This window comes from Peromyscus leucopus, chromosome 14 (genome assembly GCF_004664715.2).
Source record: "Peromyscus leucopus breed LL Stock chromosome 14, UCI_PerLeu_2.1, whole genome shotgun sequence".
NCBI lineage: Eukaryota > Metazoa > Chordata > Mammalia > Rodentia > Cricetidae > Peromyscus > Peromyscus leucopus.
The window spans coordinates 51232144-51244734 of record NC_051075.1 but is presented as its reverse complement, the minus strand read 5'-3'; the positions used below and the strand labels follow the sequence as shown (position 1 = coordinate 51244734).

At 48.6% G+C, this 12591-nt stretch overlaps 1 protein-coding gene across 4 annotated transcripts in view; it reads left to right on the top strand.

The window, feature by feature from the left end:
• Window positions 1–12591, top strand: part of Dpf3 (double PHD fingers 3) — a 287665-nt gene that overhangs the window by 166351 nt on the left and 108723 nt on the right. For all 4 annotated transcript variants that reach the window (XM_028877217.2, XM_037210696.1, XM_028877243.2 and 1 more), the window contains exon 5: window positions 3057–3152. In XM_028877217.2, coding sequence (XP_028733050.1) covers window positions 3057–3152 — 96 coding nt within the window. The remainder of the gene's footprint in view (window positions 1–3056; window positions 3153–12591) is intronic.

The following is a 12591-nucleotide window of genomic DNA, read 5'->3' as shown; positions in this document are numbered from 1 at the left end:
TAGAGTTACAAGCTGATGTCAAGTGGGATGGAAACTCAGGGAGAAATCAGCTTGTTCCTGGACCGAGAGACCATAAGACGCTTATGGACTTGCCCAGTGGCCTTCACCTGTTTTTTACTTTCCAGCCCAGAATTCATGTTGTGTGAAACATTCCTTGTCATGAAATACGACAGGGGCATCGGAAATGTACTGAGACACCAGAGGCAATGGCCTTTAGATACCAGCACTTGGAACTGGCTGTGATTAAATGACTTCAGGACCTGGAAGTTTGTAAGATACAGTCAACAGCAGTAGTCACAGTGGTACCCTGTACTCATCCTACCGTTTTTACCCAAGGTGGTAGAGCACCTGATCTGGCCTTGTCTGGCTTGACTAGTGACCCCATTTCAAGGTCAGGAAGCTAAGAAACTTGCTCTGGACCCTCGTCAACATCTCCTAGCTATGGGCCAGGGGGCCATGTCCAGCAGACAAGGACATTTCTCTTTGATGTTGAAGGTTGGCTGAGCTATCTGTAAGTGCTCCGTCTCAGGTTTACTATTTCTGTGATGAAACATCATGGCCAAGGCTACTTCTAGAAGAAGCACTTACTTGGGAACTTGCTTATCGTTTCAGAGGGTTAGCCCGTGATCATCATGTCAGAGAGTGTGTCAGCAGGCAGGCAGGCATGGCGTTGGAGGAGTAGCTGGGAGCTTACGTCCTGATCCACAGGCAGAGAGGCGGGGGCTAGCATGGGCTTTTGAAATCTCACAGCCCACCCCCAGAGACATACTTCCTCCAACAAGCTCATACTTCCTCATCCTTTCTAAACAGTCCAACCACCTAGGAATGACATGTTCCGATAGATGAGCCTGTGGAGGCCATTCTCATTCAAGCCGCCATATTCTATGTGAGAAGAAGTCATGAAACATGCTTTGTGTCCTTTAGACGGACTGGGTGTCCAGCAGTCACCTAGAACAGTGACTGGAGTGGGAGGTCCTGGTAACTACCTCTTTGACTTCCTGTTTGGAAGACAAGTTACAGAGGTGGTGTCCCAGAGATCATTTGAGTAGTAATGGTGACATCAGACTGCACAGGCAGTACATACCACTTTCTGAACCCTTTTGTAGCTGGTGTGACTTCTGCACCACCATCACCACCACCACCACCATCACCACCACCACCTCCACCACCACCATCTCCACCACCACCACCACTACCACCACCACCACCACCACTACCACCACCACCAGCACCACCAGCACCACCAGCATCAGCACCACCACCACCACCTCCACCACCTCCACCACCACCACCACCACCACCACCACCACCAGCACCACCAGCACTAGCACCACCAGCACCAGCACCACCAGCACCAGCACCACCTATACTACCACCACCACCACCACCACCACCACAACCACAACTACCAGCACCAGCAGCAGCACCACCACCACCTTGTAGCCCTGTGCCTAGGATTATGCTACCTCTCTGGCTTCATCTTCGACATCTTTCCCCAAGCCATGGAGCACGGGTCACACCATAATCTTTCTTCCCGCTGGACAAACCATAGTCCTCCAACTGCTTCACCAGCTCTTGCTGGTCTAGAACATCCTCAGCCCCTCCACTCACATACATAGTCCTCTGTCAAGCAGGCAGTGTGTCTGGGTGGTTCTCATTCACCCTTTGCTCATCTTCCCCGCCTCCTTGCTCTTTGTCCCAGCCTCAGCAAAGTCTCCTCTGGCCTTCAGATCAGGCAGAGTTCTCTGGGAGCACACCTCCCCAGTACCGTGAACTTCTCTCTCACAATCATTACAACAATGGGGGTTATCTGGTTATATGTGTTGTTTAAATCTGTCTTCCTTTGAGTACACTTTAAGGTCTACTCACAGCCAGGACTGTAGCCATTTGTTTTTAGCTTGGCACAGAGCCTACATGTAGTCAGCAGTGGACACACGCTTCTAGAGCCAAAGAATTGCTAGTGTTTAGTTGGATAAGAAGAGGCTCAAAGCCACATCGGTGAGCTCATGAAGAGCTCCTCCCACCCTGTGGGTCCCTGGCATGGACTCTAATGGGCTCCTTGGTAGCAACTGGGTCCTCTATGCTCCTTTATCCTACCTTGGGCCTGGAGGCACACGACCCCCCCTCTGCCCGCCTCTCTCCTTTCCTTCTGTGGAGGGAATGAAGCTTGCAGGTTCTGTTTGTTGTAATGCACCTGAGAAGTCTCAGCAGCGAGGGCTGGGGAATGAGTGGGAAGCAAAGCTAACCAACCCGCCTTGTTCTCTCTGGTCATGGCTTTGCTGGAAGACTGACCGGTCAACTGTTTTCAGCCTCAGTGTATGTACCTTAAAATGGGAACTGGCTCTTGGGTTGCCATGTTCTGAGGGCTATTAGAGGGGTTATTTGAATGTATGAACTTAAAGATTGATTGTAAGTCATGGGCTGTGATGAAAATCTATTTATCCCTTTTACCCTCCTCCCATACCCCTGCCAACCCAGACAGAGTCTCACACATAACCTCGGGTGGCTTAGATTTACTATGTAACTGAGGGTAGCCTTGAACTCCTGCCCTCCTGTGTTGGGGTTACAGGCTTGTGCCACTAATATTCTGCTGAAAATTTATTTTTCTTAAAAACAACCCCACAGTGGATCAGTATGAGCAGCATGTTAAGGCTGTATTTTGGTCCGTTAGACAGGAAGTTCCTTGCTTTTATGAAGCAGGGCAGAGCTTCACAAAGGTGGAGAAGGGAGAAATGGCCTTTTATATTCTGAGGTGGCTTTTTAGAAATAAAAGAACAGGCCATATTAAACACGTGTGTGTGTGTGTGTGTGTGTGTGTGTGTGTGTGTGTGTGTAAAGAGTCGAGAAAGGCCAGTGTCCTGGCAAGATTTGGTTGGAAGGGCCTGAGGGCTTGAAAGAGTACTAATTGCAAAGAGACTTCCAACTCGTAGGCAGCAGCAGCACCCTTGCTTTGCTGAAGAACAAAGTCCCCGGAATACACCCAACCTACCCTTTGATGGTTCTCATGGCTGTGTTTCATCTCTCAACTCCTGTATTTGATTTTCTTGTCATTTTAGAGGGTTTTGGAAAATGACGAAAATGTAGAAGAAGGGAATGAAGAGGAGGATTTGGAAGAGGACATTCCCAAGCGCAAGAACAGGACCAGAGGACGGGTAAGTGGAGGGGAGGCCGTTGGTCCCTCCTGGGGTTGATTCCAGTCCCCTGCATACCTGAATAGACATACCTCATGGTCTTACTTGGAGACTGCTCTGAGGAAGATGCTGGGGGAGCCCTAGACTGGGCATGGCTGGAAAGTCCAGAGCTGGCAAGAGAGAGGAGAGGAAGCAGAGGTCGCTCTGAGGGGCTTTGGCTTGGGAGAGCGGAGGGTGAGGAGAATTTTCTGAGACTGTCATGAGAAGAGTTCTTGCCTTGCTGTCCCTGGGGTTTCCCAGAATGACGGGCTCAGGACACTTGCCAGGGACATGCTTTCCTGCGTAGAGAGAATAGAAGCTGGTTGGGGAAGCAGGCGGGCTGTGGCTGGTGGTCCCCTGAATGGATTTTGCATGAACTTTAGAGGCATGTGGCCCTGAAATGAACAAGAAAAGGGTCAGTGGTGGGAATGGGAGAGACCCTGAAGGGGAGAAAGAAAACACTGGCTAGTTCCTAAGGGAGAAGGGAGCTGGCCAAGACCATGTTTTCAGATTTTTCTATTTGGTTCTCCAGGGTCTTGTTCAGCAAAGCGTTCTGTGATCACCTTCGGCAATGTCCAAGGGAATCATTATAACTAGGTGGAGAGGTGGAGAGGGCCCTCCATGGGGGGCTTATGGCTCTTCACTGGAGATTCCATGTTTGAGGGCTCAGGGGCCTAGCTCCTATCAGCTGTAGGTAGGACCTTTCCTTTCCCATGGGTGAGAAGTCCGTCCTGTGGGCCCTGTGGGTTTGGGCCCAGGGAGAGTTACTGTAAGCCTGGGTTGTGTAGACAGTAGTGCCACAGAGAGTGTCTACTGAAATTAGGCACCCAGGACCTGTGTTCAGTGACTAGATCTGGGATCAGGCCTTGAGCTATAGGATAAGCAACTTCCCAGGTGATTGTTGCATGAAGTCTAGTGCTGGTTACCCTGTGAGCCAAGATGCTCCCACTGTCGATAAGAACCACAGTTCTTAGTCTGGGCAGGCCAGCTATCCGGTGGTGCAGTTTTACCTGCTGTCACCACCTTCATCAATTACTAGTACTTCCACCTTTTGCCGAATGCATTCCTTCCTCCTGTTTATTGTTCATTGGCTTATGTGCTTGTTTCCCACTGGAGTATTTGAAAGTAGTTCCTATACGTTTCATTCTGTCCCAGTGTGTATCTATCTCTATTAGGCATTTTTATACGCAGCACAACTATTCCTTGTTCTAATACCTACTAACTACCCTTGCCCGGTGTATCCACTCTATATATGCTGCCCTTCTGTTAATTATCTAGCAGTTGTCGTATCAGATAGACTGGTAGTATTGCTGTGCTTATGTTCAAATAACCCTTATTATACTTATCAGTGCAATAGTAAGGACACCAACAATTCATATATGCCCAAGAGAACCCATTAATAGTTTCCTTGAAGTAAAAAGAGCAAAAGTTCTTGTCTTAAGTTTTGAGGAAAGTGTTATATGCTAAGGTTGGTAAACTCTATAGTAAGAACGAGCCTTCTTCCTGTGAAACTGTGAAGGAGAAAGGGATTTGTGCTACATTTGCTGTTTCACCCCAGAAAAACAAAAGTTATGGCCATGGCACATAAGTGCTTGGTTAAGATGGAAAAGGCATTCAACTATAGGGCTCATATCATACTCTCTGAGGTTCAGGAGTCCACGGGGTGTCTTGGATCACGTTCTCTGTGGGTTGAGGAGCACTATGGTTGCTTGGAGATTTGAATAGGTCCAGGATCTCTGTGTGTATGTGTGTATCTATTCCAAGGGGTGAGCATCCTTCCTGGGTGGTGATACGTATTTTTTATCACTTCAGGGGTGTGTGTTGCATGCTGTTCTGCCTTTAGTGGTGTTCAAACTGATCAGAATTGCTGTGGCAGCCCAGTCTCTCTCTCTCATCATGTCCCTCACCAGGGTTTCACCTAATGGTTCCCTACAGCTGTGGATGAACTTGCTTGGCCATCTTATTTCACTGTGATGTGTGTGCAACGGTGATCAAAGAAACGTCCATCCCATCATTGAAGGAAGCATGGGGTTGGGGGGTGGAGTTTCTGTGTCTGTTGTGAATGCCAAGAGCTGTGTACCTCCCAACTGCTTCCACCCTCCCCTGCCCTGCCCATGCCAGACTTTGTAGAATACATTGTGGAAAATGGTACTCCTGGCATGTGTAGAAGATGGAGATTGCCGTTAATGAGTAGGGGCTGGGTGTCTTTTCCATGGAAGTGTCAGGAGTGACAGTACCCACTGGCCCTTATATTCACTCAAAATCAGGCAGGGTGAAGGGCTCCTGAGTGAGCCCACTCTAGAGAGCCATGATGCATTCTCCATTTCTAAAAGTCCATTGCAGCAGCTTCTGGCTGCACATGGCTACCTAGCACATGCTAGTCCAGATTGGGGGCCGCTATCAATGTAAACTATGCACCACATTCTGATGGCTTAGGATGAAAAAAAGAATGCAGAACACCCTCATTGTTAATTTCTATATGTTTTAAACAATAACGTATTTTGTTATACTTGGTTAAAATGTTATTAAAATTAAAGCACACCTCTCATTTTATTTTTGTGTGGGGTGCTGGGGGCTGAAGCCAGATTTAAATGTGCTAACTAGTTGCTAACCACTGAGCTACACTTATCCCTTTTAAAAAAGCAGCTACTGGAAAACATGGCAGCACAAGTGTGCCTTGGTATTTTAGAAAGGTTAAGCAGCTTGCTCAGTGTTGCTCAATCTGGTCAGAAAGAAAGAAGAACTTGAACACAAGTCTGCTTCTCCCATTGAGTCCCTCCTGGCCCAGGACCCTGCACGTCTAGGCTAAATGAATGAACAAAACGAGGAGAGCAAGAAGTCAAGTCATATTTGAACTTCATGACTGAGCGACAGCTAACGACTCCAGGTTATACAGTGACACCTTAGACATGTCACCAGGCTGAGAGCCATGGAGGAGGCAGAGGGTGTACGAGTGAGTGTCTTGGGCTGAACGAGTGTGGGAAGCTGCCTCGCCCACAGCTTTCAGCTTTTACAAGGGTTTGCAGCAGCTGCTGGAACTTTCTGGAGCAACCACACTGGGGTCTGATATCTGTCTGTGTGGTCTGGACTACAGCCTCAGTCTCACTTGGGAGCTTGTTGGGAATGCAGGAGGAGCCCGATCTCCATCCCACAGGCCATTGACAGGACCCTAGCTACTCTGGACACATGAAGGGGGCAGGGCTTCAGTAGTGAGTCTTGGACGGGTTTCCCTTATTTTAACTTCCACGGCAGGAGTGCCGATCTTAGCTCTACCACCTACTGCTGTACCTTGGGTGAATCATATAACTTCTGTGATCTGGGCCATCAGTGAGTTGGGAATAATTAAAACACATAGCCAAATTTGAGTGCCCAATAAAGGACAGATATGGAAGGATATTGTAAGTAAAGTGGATAAATTTCTGAGTTTTTTTTTTTTTTTAAGGTTTATTTATTCATTTATTATGTATACAGTGTTCTGTCTGCATGTATCCCTTCAGGCCAGAAGAGGGCACCAGATCTCATTACAGATGGCTGTGAGCCACCATGTGGTTGCTGGGAATTGAACTCAGGACCTCTGGAAGAACAGCCAGTGCTCTTAACTTCTGAGTCATCTCTCCAGCCCCAAATTTCTGAGTTTTAATACTCTATGTTCTCTGAGGGGGTGAGGAGAGTTCATATCCAACAATTAATAATTGTGTCTATGGTAACTTTAACCTAAAATGTTAATGGAATTCTTGTGATTAGCCCTTGTATTATCAACCAATCAATCAAATTAGTAATTGTTGGTACACTCCGTGGTACAGCCCAGTGTTTTCCAAACTTGCACGTGCATGCGAAGACCGCAGGGTGTTGTTTAACGCCAGCACGGTGGCTGCACCTTAATCTGCTGCTATCTCAGCCAGCAATTGCAGCTCTGCAGTTTCCCACCCGCTTCTCTAGCAGAGGCCTGGCCGCTCAGGCCGCAGCTTGGCGACAATTCTGTTCCCGCAGGCACGGGTCCTGTCGCTGCCGCTCAAGGCAGCTCGAACTAAATCTCTATCGTTCTAATCATGAATAAGACTCAAGAAAGGCTGGGGTGAAAACCTGCCAGCTCAGAGAGGCTGAGCAGTAACTAGCTCACCCTCTCTCCTTGCTGGCATCCATGGAAGACCCACGTTTCCCTTTTGCCCAACCAGAAAAACCTGCATCACTGCAAAGCCAGCCCTCCCACTTCCTGTGTGTGTCTCTCTCCCCCCCACCCCCCGGATGCTCTTTGAGGCTCTCTCATTACTTTCTGTCAACTAGTTGCTGACACAGCCTCCTGACCCAAGGTTAATTTTATTTAATTAATGCAAACGCAAGCTCGGGGTTCACAGTGTGACTGAATATCCCCTAACACCAGGGATGTTGCTAAAGGTCAAATTCTGAAGTAGTAGTTCTGGGGTATGGGGGGCTAAGTTCTTGCCTGGAAGATAAGCTCCCGGGTGTTGCTGGTCTGCAGACCATGCATTCAATGGCAAGGTAGTAAGTAGAGCAGTGCCCTCCCCTTCTCTCTCTGCCTCAGGAATATTTTTACACCCTTAACAAATACTGACAGCCCCGCAAGGCTATTGTTCTGAGTATAACAGGTGGCATTAATCTCACTAATGATTTGCTCTATTTGAAATTAAGACAAAATTCAGCTTATGAATGTAGCTCATGAATATACAAGTGCACACTGAAAGCCCTGTCAAATGTCATGTAGCCTCTGGAAAACCCCACGGTACGCTTGTAAGAAAATGAGAACGAAAATGGCAAATGATCTTTTAGTGGCACCAGGAGAATAGCTTTTGTAAAAAAAAAATATTTATTTTTAATTATGTGTATGTGGTCATGTGTAATGAGTGCAGGTGTCCTCAGAGGCCAGAAGTGGGTGTTAGATCTCCCTGTTGTAAAGCCAACTGTGGGTGCTGGGAACCGAACCTGGGTCCTTTGGAAGAGCAGCAAGTGCTCTTAACTGCGGAGCCATTGTCTCCAGCCTATAGGAGAAGTCTGATAGTCATCCTTGGACACTACTCAAGAGTAGCTTTTGTAGAAGAATTACCCTTGGCTGGAGTCTGTCTTCGTTCTGGGTCTTTTTGTTACAGGAAACTCAATGGCTTTAAGCCTAAAAGAGAAGGATTTGAAATCTTGGGCTATTATCCCAAATGTGAGTGATCTTTGAAGATCCAGATCACAAGAGATGATAGGGAATCAGGACTGAGGAGAATTAGGACCCCGGCAATGCCCTCTGCTTCCTCTTTCTCCTCTCTGGTACCTGGGTTCCCTAGCTCCTCTGAGTACAGGACCCTAGAGCTCCTGAATTTATGGGTCCCTACAATTCAGGTGACCAACAGAGGTCACTGCTTTCAAGCTCTAAGTCCCTTGAAGGTAGACTCTGGTGGCCTAGGTTGGAGTTAAAACAGTTTTGGTGGAGAAATTAGTTGACTCTTCCTGAGCTTACCCACTTACAGTCAGTAAGGCAGGGCCCTGTGGTACAGTCATGGCTGCCATGGCCCCCAGTGTATAAATGGGAGGTGAGCATCCTCAGGGAGGGAGGGTGGGTCATTTTTGGAGGGTAGGGTTCAAAGGGTTCTGTATCCGAGTCCAGAAACCTGTCCTGCTGTTTCCTCTGACTCTGGACCTGTGGGCAAGTCATGGACCCGCTCAGAACTGGCATCAACTGCCAAGACAGGGACAGCAACACCATTGGTCCAACCCACAGGGTTATTACAGAATCACCGGAGCTAATATGTGTGGAAGAGCTTTGTGCTGTGTACACAGCAGCATGTTTGGGGTTCATGATAAAATAGTGCCATCTTTCCCTTCAAGGACCCAAGATTCAAATTAGGGAGGTGCTAAGGCTCACAATACAAAGACGACTGCAGACTTCTCATCATGTTCTAACCAAACTTGAGAACCTAGAGGATCTACATAGGCATGGAGGGGTCAGTGACTTACTGAGCACTTCCTGTGGGCTTAATCCTTTGTCGTGTGGCTTGACACTCCTAACCCTCACCATCTCGATAACTGTGCTGCCGAGGAGTTCCTGTGCTCATTTTATTTATTCACTTACTTATGTATTATTGATTGAGACACAGTCTTTTTAAGTAGCCTTGGGTGGTCTGGAACGTTCTGTGTAGACCAGGTTGGTTTAAACTCGCAGGATTCCTTCCGCCTCTGTCTCCTGAGTGCTGGGGTAACAGATGTGCACCCCTACATCTGGTCTGCTGTTGCCCATTTTACAAGTGAGTAAGTTAAGGCTTAGAGGGGTAGCTCATTCTATGACACATAGCTAGTGTTACCTCTTGTTTGGACACTTGTATGGCTCAAGTGTCCCCGAGACTTCATGTGCTGAGACTTAAAGCCCTTTGTGAGACGTTGAGAAGGCAGAGATTGGATGGCTGTAGTATTTAGAAGGGGCCTTTGGAAAGTGACCTGGCTTATTAGGTAAGGTCAGGGTAGAGCTTCCTATTGGGTCCTAGGGGTCAATAAGAAAAGGGAGAAGGACTGAAGGAGACACACATGAGGCCTCCCTGTTTCTTGCCATGTGGTGCTCCGTGTTGCCTATGGATTTCGGTAGCAAGGATATCACTAGATGAGTCTTCTACATGTTACACCTCCTGATCCATGAACCAAACTAAACCCCTTTTCCTTATGAGAGTACTTACCTCAGGCTTTTTGTTATAGTAACCAACATCTGACTAATACAACTGGAATTTCAATTTAGTTCCATCAGACTTTAAAACAGTGCTGGTTTTACTCTGCAGTAGGTCAAGAGGAAGATTTCTGGAAGAGTGGGATGCTGGCAGGGCTGCAATGTAGATTGGCTATGGATGGCATGGCAGAGGCCATCATAAAAGGAACAACCTTGAAAACAAAGATGTAGACACAGCAGAGCCTGGGGTGAGACCGTTGGGTTGGTGGTAGGCTGCCATTGGCTAGGTAAGTGTGTCACAGCGGGCAATGGATGAGTGTGAGTGAATAAATGACCTCAAGCTCCCACCTCTCATCACTTCTGGCCAGAAGGTCATGCAGGATGGGTTAGGCTGGGCAGTGGGGAGGTAGAGCTCCAGCTGGGAGCTTTCCTGGGGAGCTCAGGATCAGCTGATGGCCTCTGAGGGAAGAAACAATAGCATTGGGATACAGATGAAGATGAGCAGCAATGGCCGACTCACTGCCTGATGGATTGATGTAATGATCTGGCAACTGTTTAAGGAATGTACTTGGTTCCAAGAATAGTGGTGGCCCAGACAGGACTTAACCTCTCATAGGACAGATAGAAGAAAATCAACAAATAAACTAACACATGACCAATGTAGAGCCGGATAACAACAATGCTGTGTGGGGGGGGGGGAAGCAGAGGCAAAGAAAGAGAATGAAAGAACGCAAGTGGACATGGGTGGTCTAGGGAGTGCTTCGTGGAGGAAGCAGCATTTGAGCAGGACACATAGGATTCTGAGTTGTCAAGCTTGAGTCTTCCAGGAGATCAAGAATTCCCTTGCCTTAGGAGAACCTCACATGCATTGCCTCAGATGCCTTTAACTCTGTTTGGCAAGACCAATGCGTGGGGACTGTGGGAGCATGCAGCCTTCCTGCTGGTCAGCCCAGCAGTGAGGGGAGGGAGCCTGGCTCTCAGGCGCTGTTCTTTCCCTCTGCTGGCTCCCTCAGAAGCCCCAGGTGCTGCTGTCCTGCCTGCCCCCTCATCTCCTGCTTGACATGTGGCCAGTCTTGCAGAGTCCCTTCTGGCATTCGCTGGGCCTCATCATTCTGCCTGACTTGCTTTTACCTGCTCCAAGGGGCTGTGACAGGGCTGCCGGCCGGGCATGTCAAGCTGTCTCTGGCTTCACTGAGAAGGTGTGGGGAGGGCCAGGGCGACCACTCTCAGCATCCTAGACACAGTGTCTGTCAGTGCCTCCGGGGTGATGGCCAGTGCTCACAGCTCCTCCTGGGGTTAGTTCTGAGTAATGAGGGCATGGGGAAGAGGAGGAGGAGGAAGAGGGGGAGGAGGAGAAAATGGAGGAGAGTAACTTCAATTGATTATCCATAGCAGGGGTGGGGGCAGGGAGGCAGCCACAAGGAGGGAGGTGGAATTTCTTTTCTTTTCTTTTTTCTTCTTCTTCTTCTTCTTCTTCTTCTTCTTCTTCTTCTTCTTCTTCTTCTTCTTCTTCTTCTTCTTCTTCTTCTTCTTCTTCTTCTTCTTCTTCTCCTTCTCCTTCTCCTTCTCCTTCTCCTTCTCCTTCTCCTTCTCCTTCTCCTTCTCCTTCTCCTTCTCCTTCTCCTTCTCCTTCTCCTTCTCCTTCTCCTTCCTTCTCTTCTCTTCTCTCCTCTCCTCCTCCTTCTCTTTTTCTCCTTCTCCTTCTCCTTCTCCTCCTCCCTCCTCCTCCTTCCTCCTCCTCCTCTTCTTTTTCTTCATTTTCTTCTCCTCCTCCTTCTTCTCCTCCTTTTCCTCCTCCACCACACCTCCTCCTTTTTTTTTTTTTCCCCAAAAAAGACAAGCTGAGGAGATGGCAAAAAGACTTGTCTGGCAGGTGGAATTGATTGTGAAGTGCGTGTACTTGGAGAGTGAGTGCCAGAGACCTGGGAGTGGGCCTGTCTCCGGTGAAGTCTTGAGTAAGATGTGGATACTTCTATTTGTGGGTGTGTATGTGTGGGAGAAGCTATCCCAGGCCTTTCCACCATGAATCCATGGGCCCCACTTCTCTAGAGCGGGTCTTGAGCCTGCAGCCCAGACTTCTGTCCTGCCATGCCCCTCTCCTGCTGACCTTTTCCTCTCTGCCCCTGAAGATCAGACCACAGCCAGCCCTTGCCATGGCTGGGAGTTTACTGCTACTCATTAACAGCGAAATGACCTGGAGGAGGCTAAGGTGCCACAGGAAGGCCGGCCTGGGGCTTACAGTAGCTTATAAATAAGCCTTGCTGCTTTCTGGTGCCGCTGTTTGGGGATGCAGAGCTGCTGGCAGCCTTTCAGGCTCTCTTAGTCTCATAGTCTCTCTTATGACTGAAGTCTAGCTCTTTCTGCCAGTCCCCCTGTCACGTGATCCACCCAGGGAGACACACTGGGCTCTGGTAGGTATCAGGAATCCAGCTCCATTTGACCTTGAAAGGTTAATGTCTTAGCTCCTGGCTGGAGGCTTGAGGTAGACCACATATAGGAGCCCTGCTTGAAGCAGCCCTACTGGGAAGGTCAGACATGAAGGAGGAAGCTGGGCTCCTGAGGCCTTTAGGGCAGGTAGCTGTGGGCTCAGGAACTTGGGGTGACGCTGTACTTGTTCTCCCTGGCCCCATCCCCAGTGTGTTCATCAGGAGAGCAGTATGATGTCTTCTCCACTGTGTGGTGGTGTGGTAGAGGCACCCTGTTAGATGGCTACAGGACCGCATTGGTTAGACGCCTGCTGCTGTGGTAAAGCACTGGAGAAAGCCT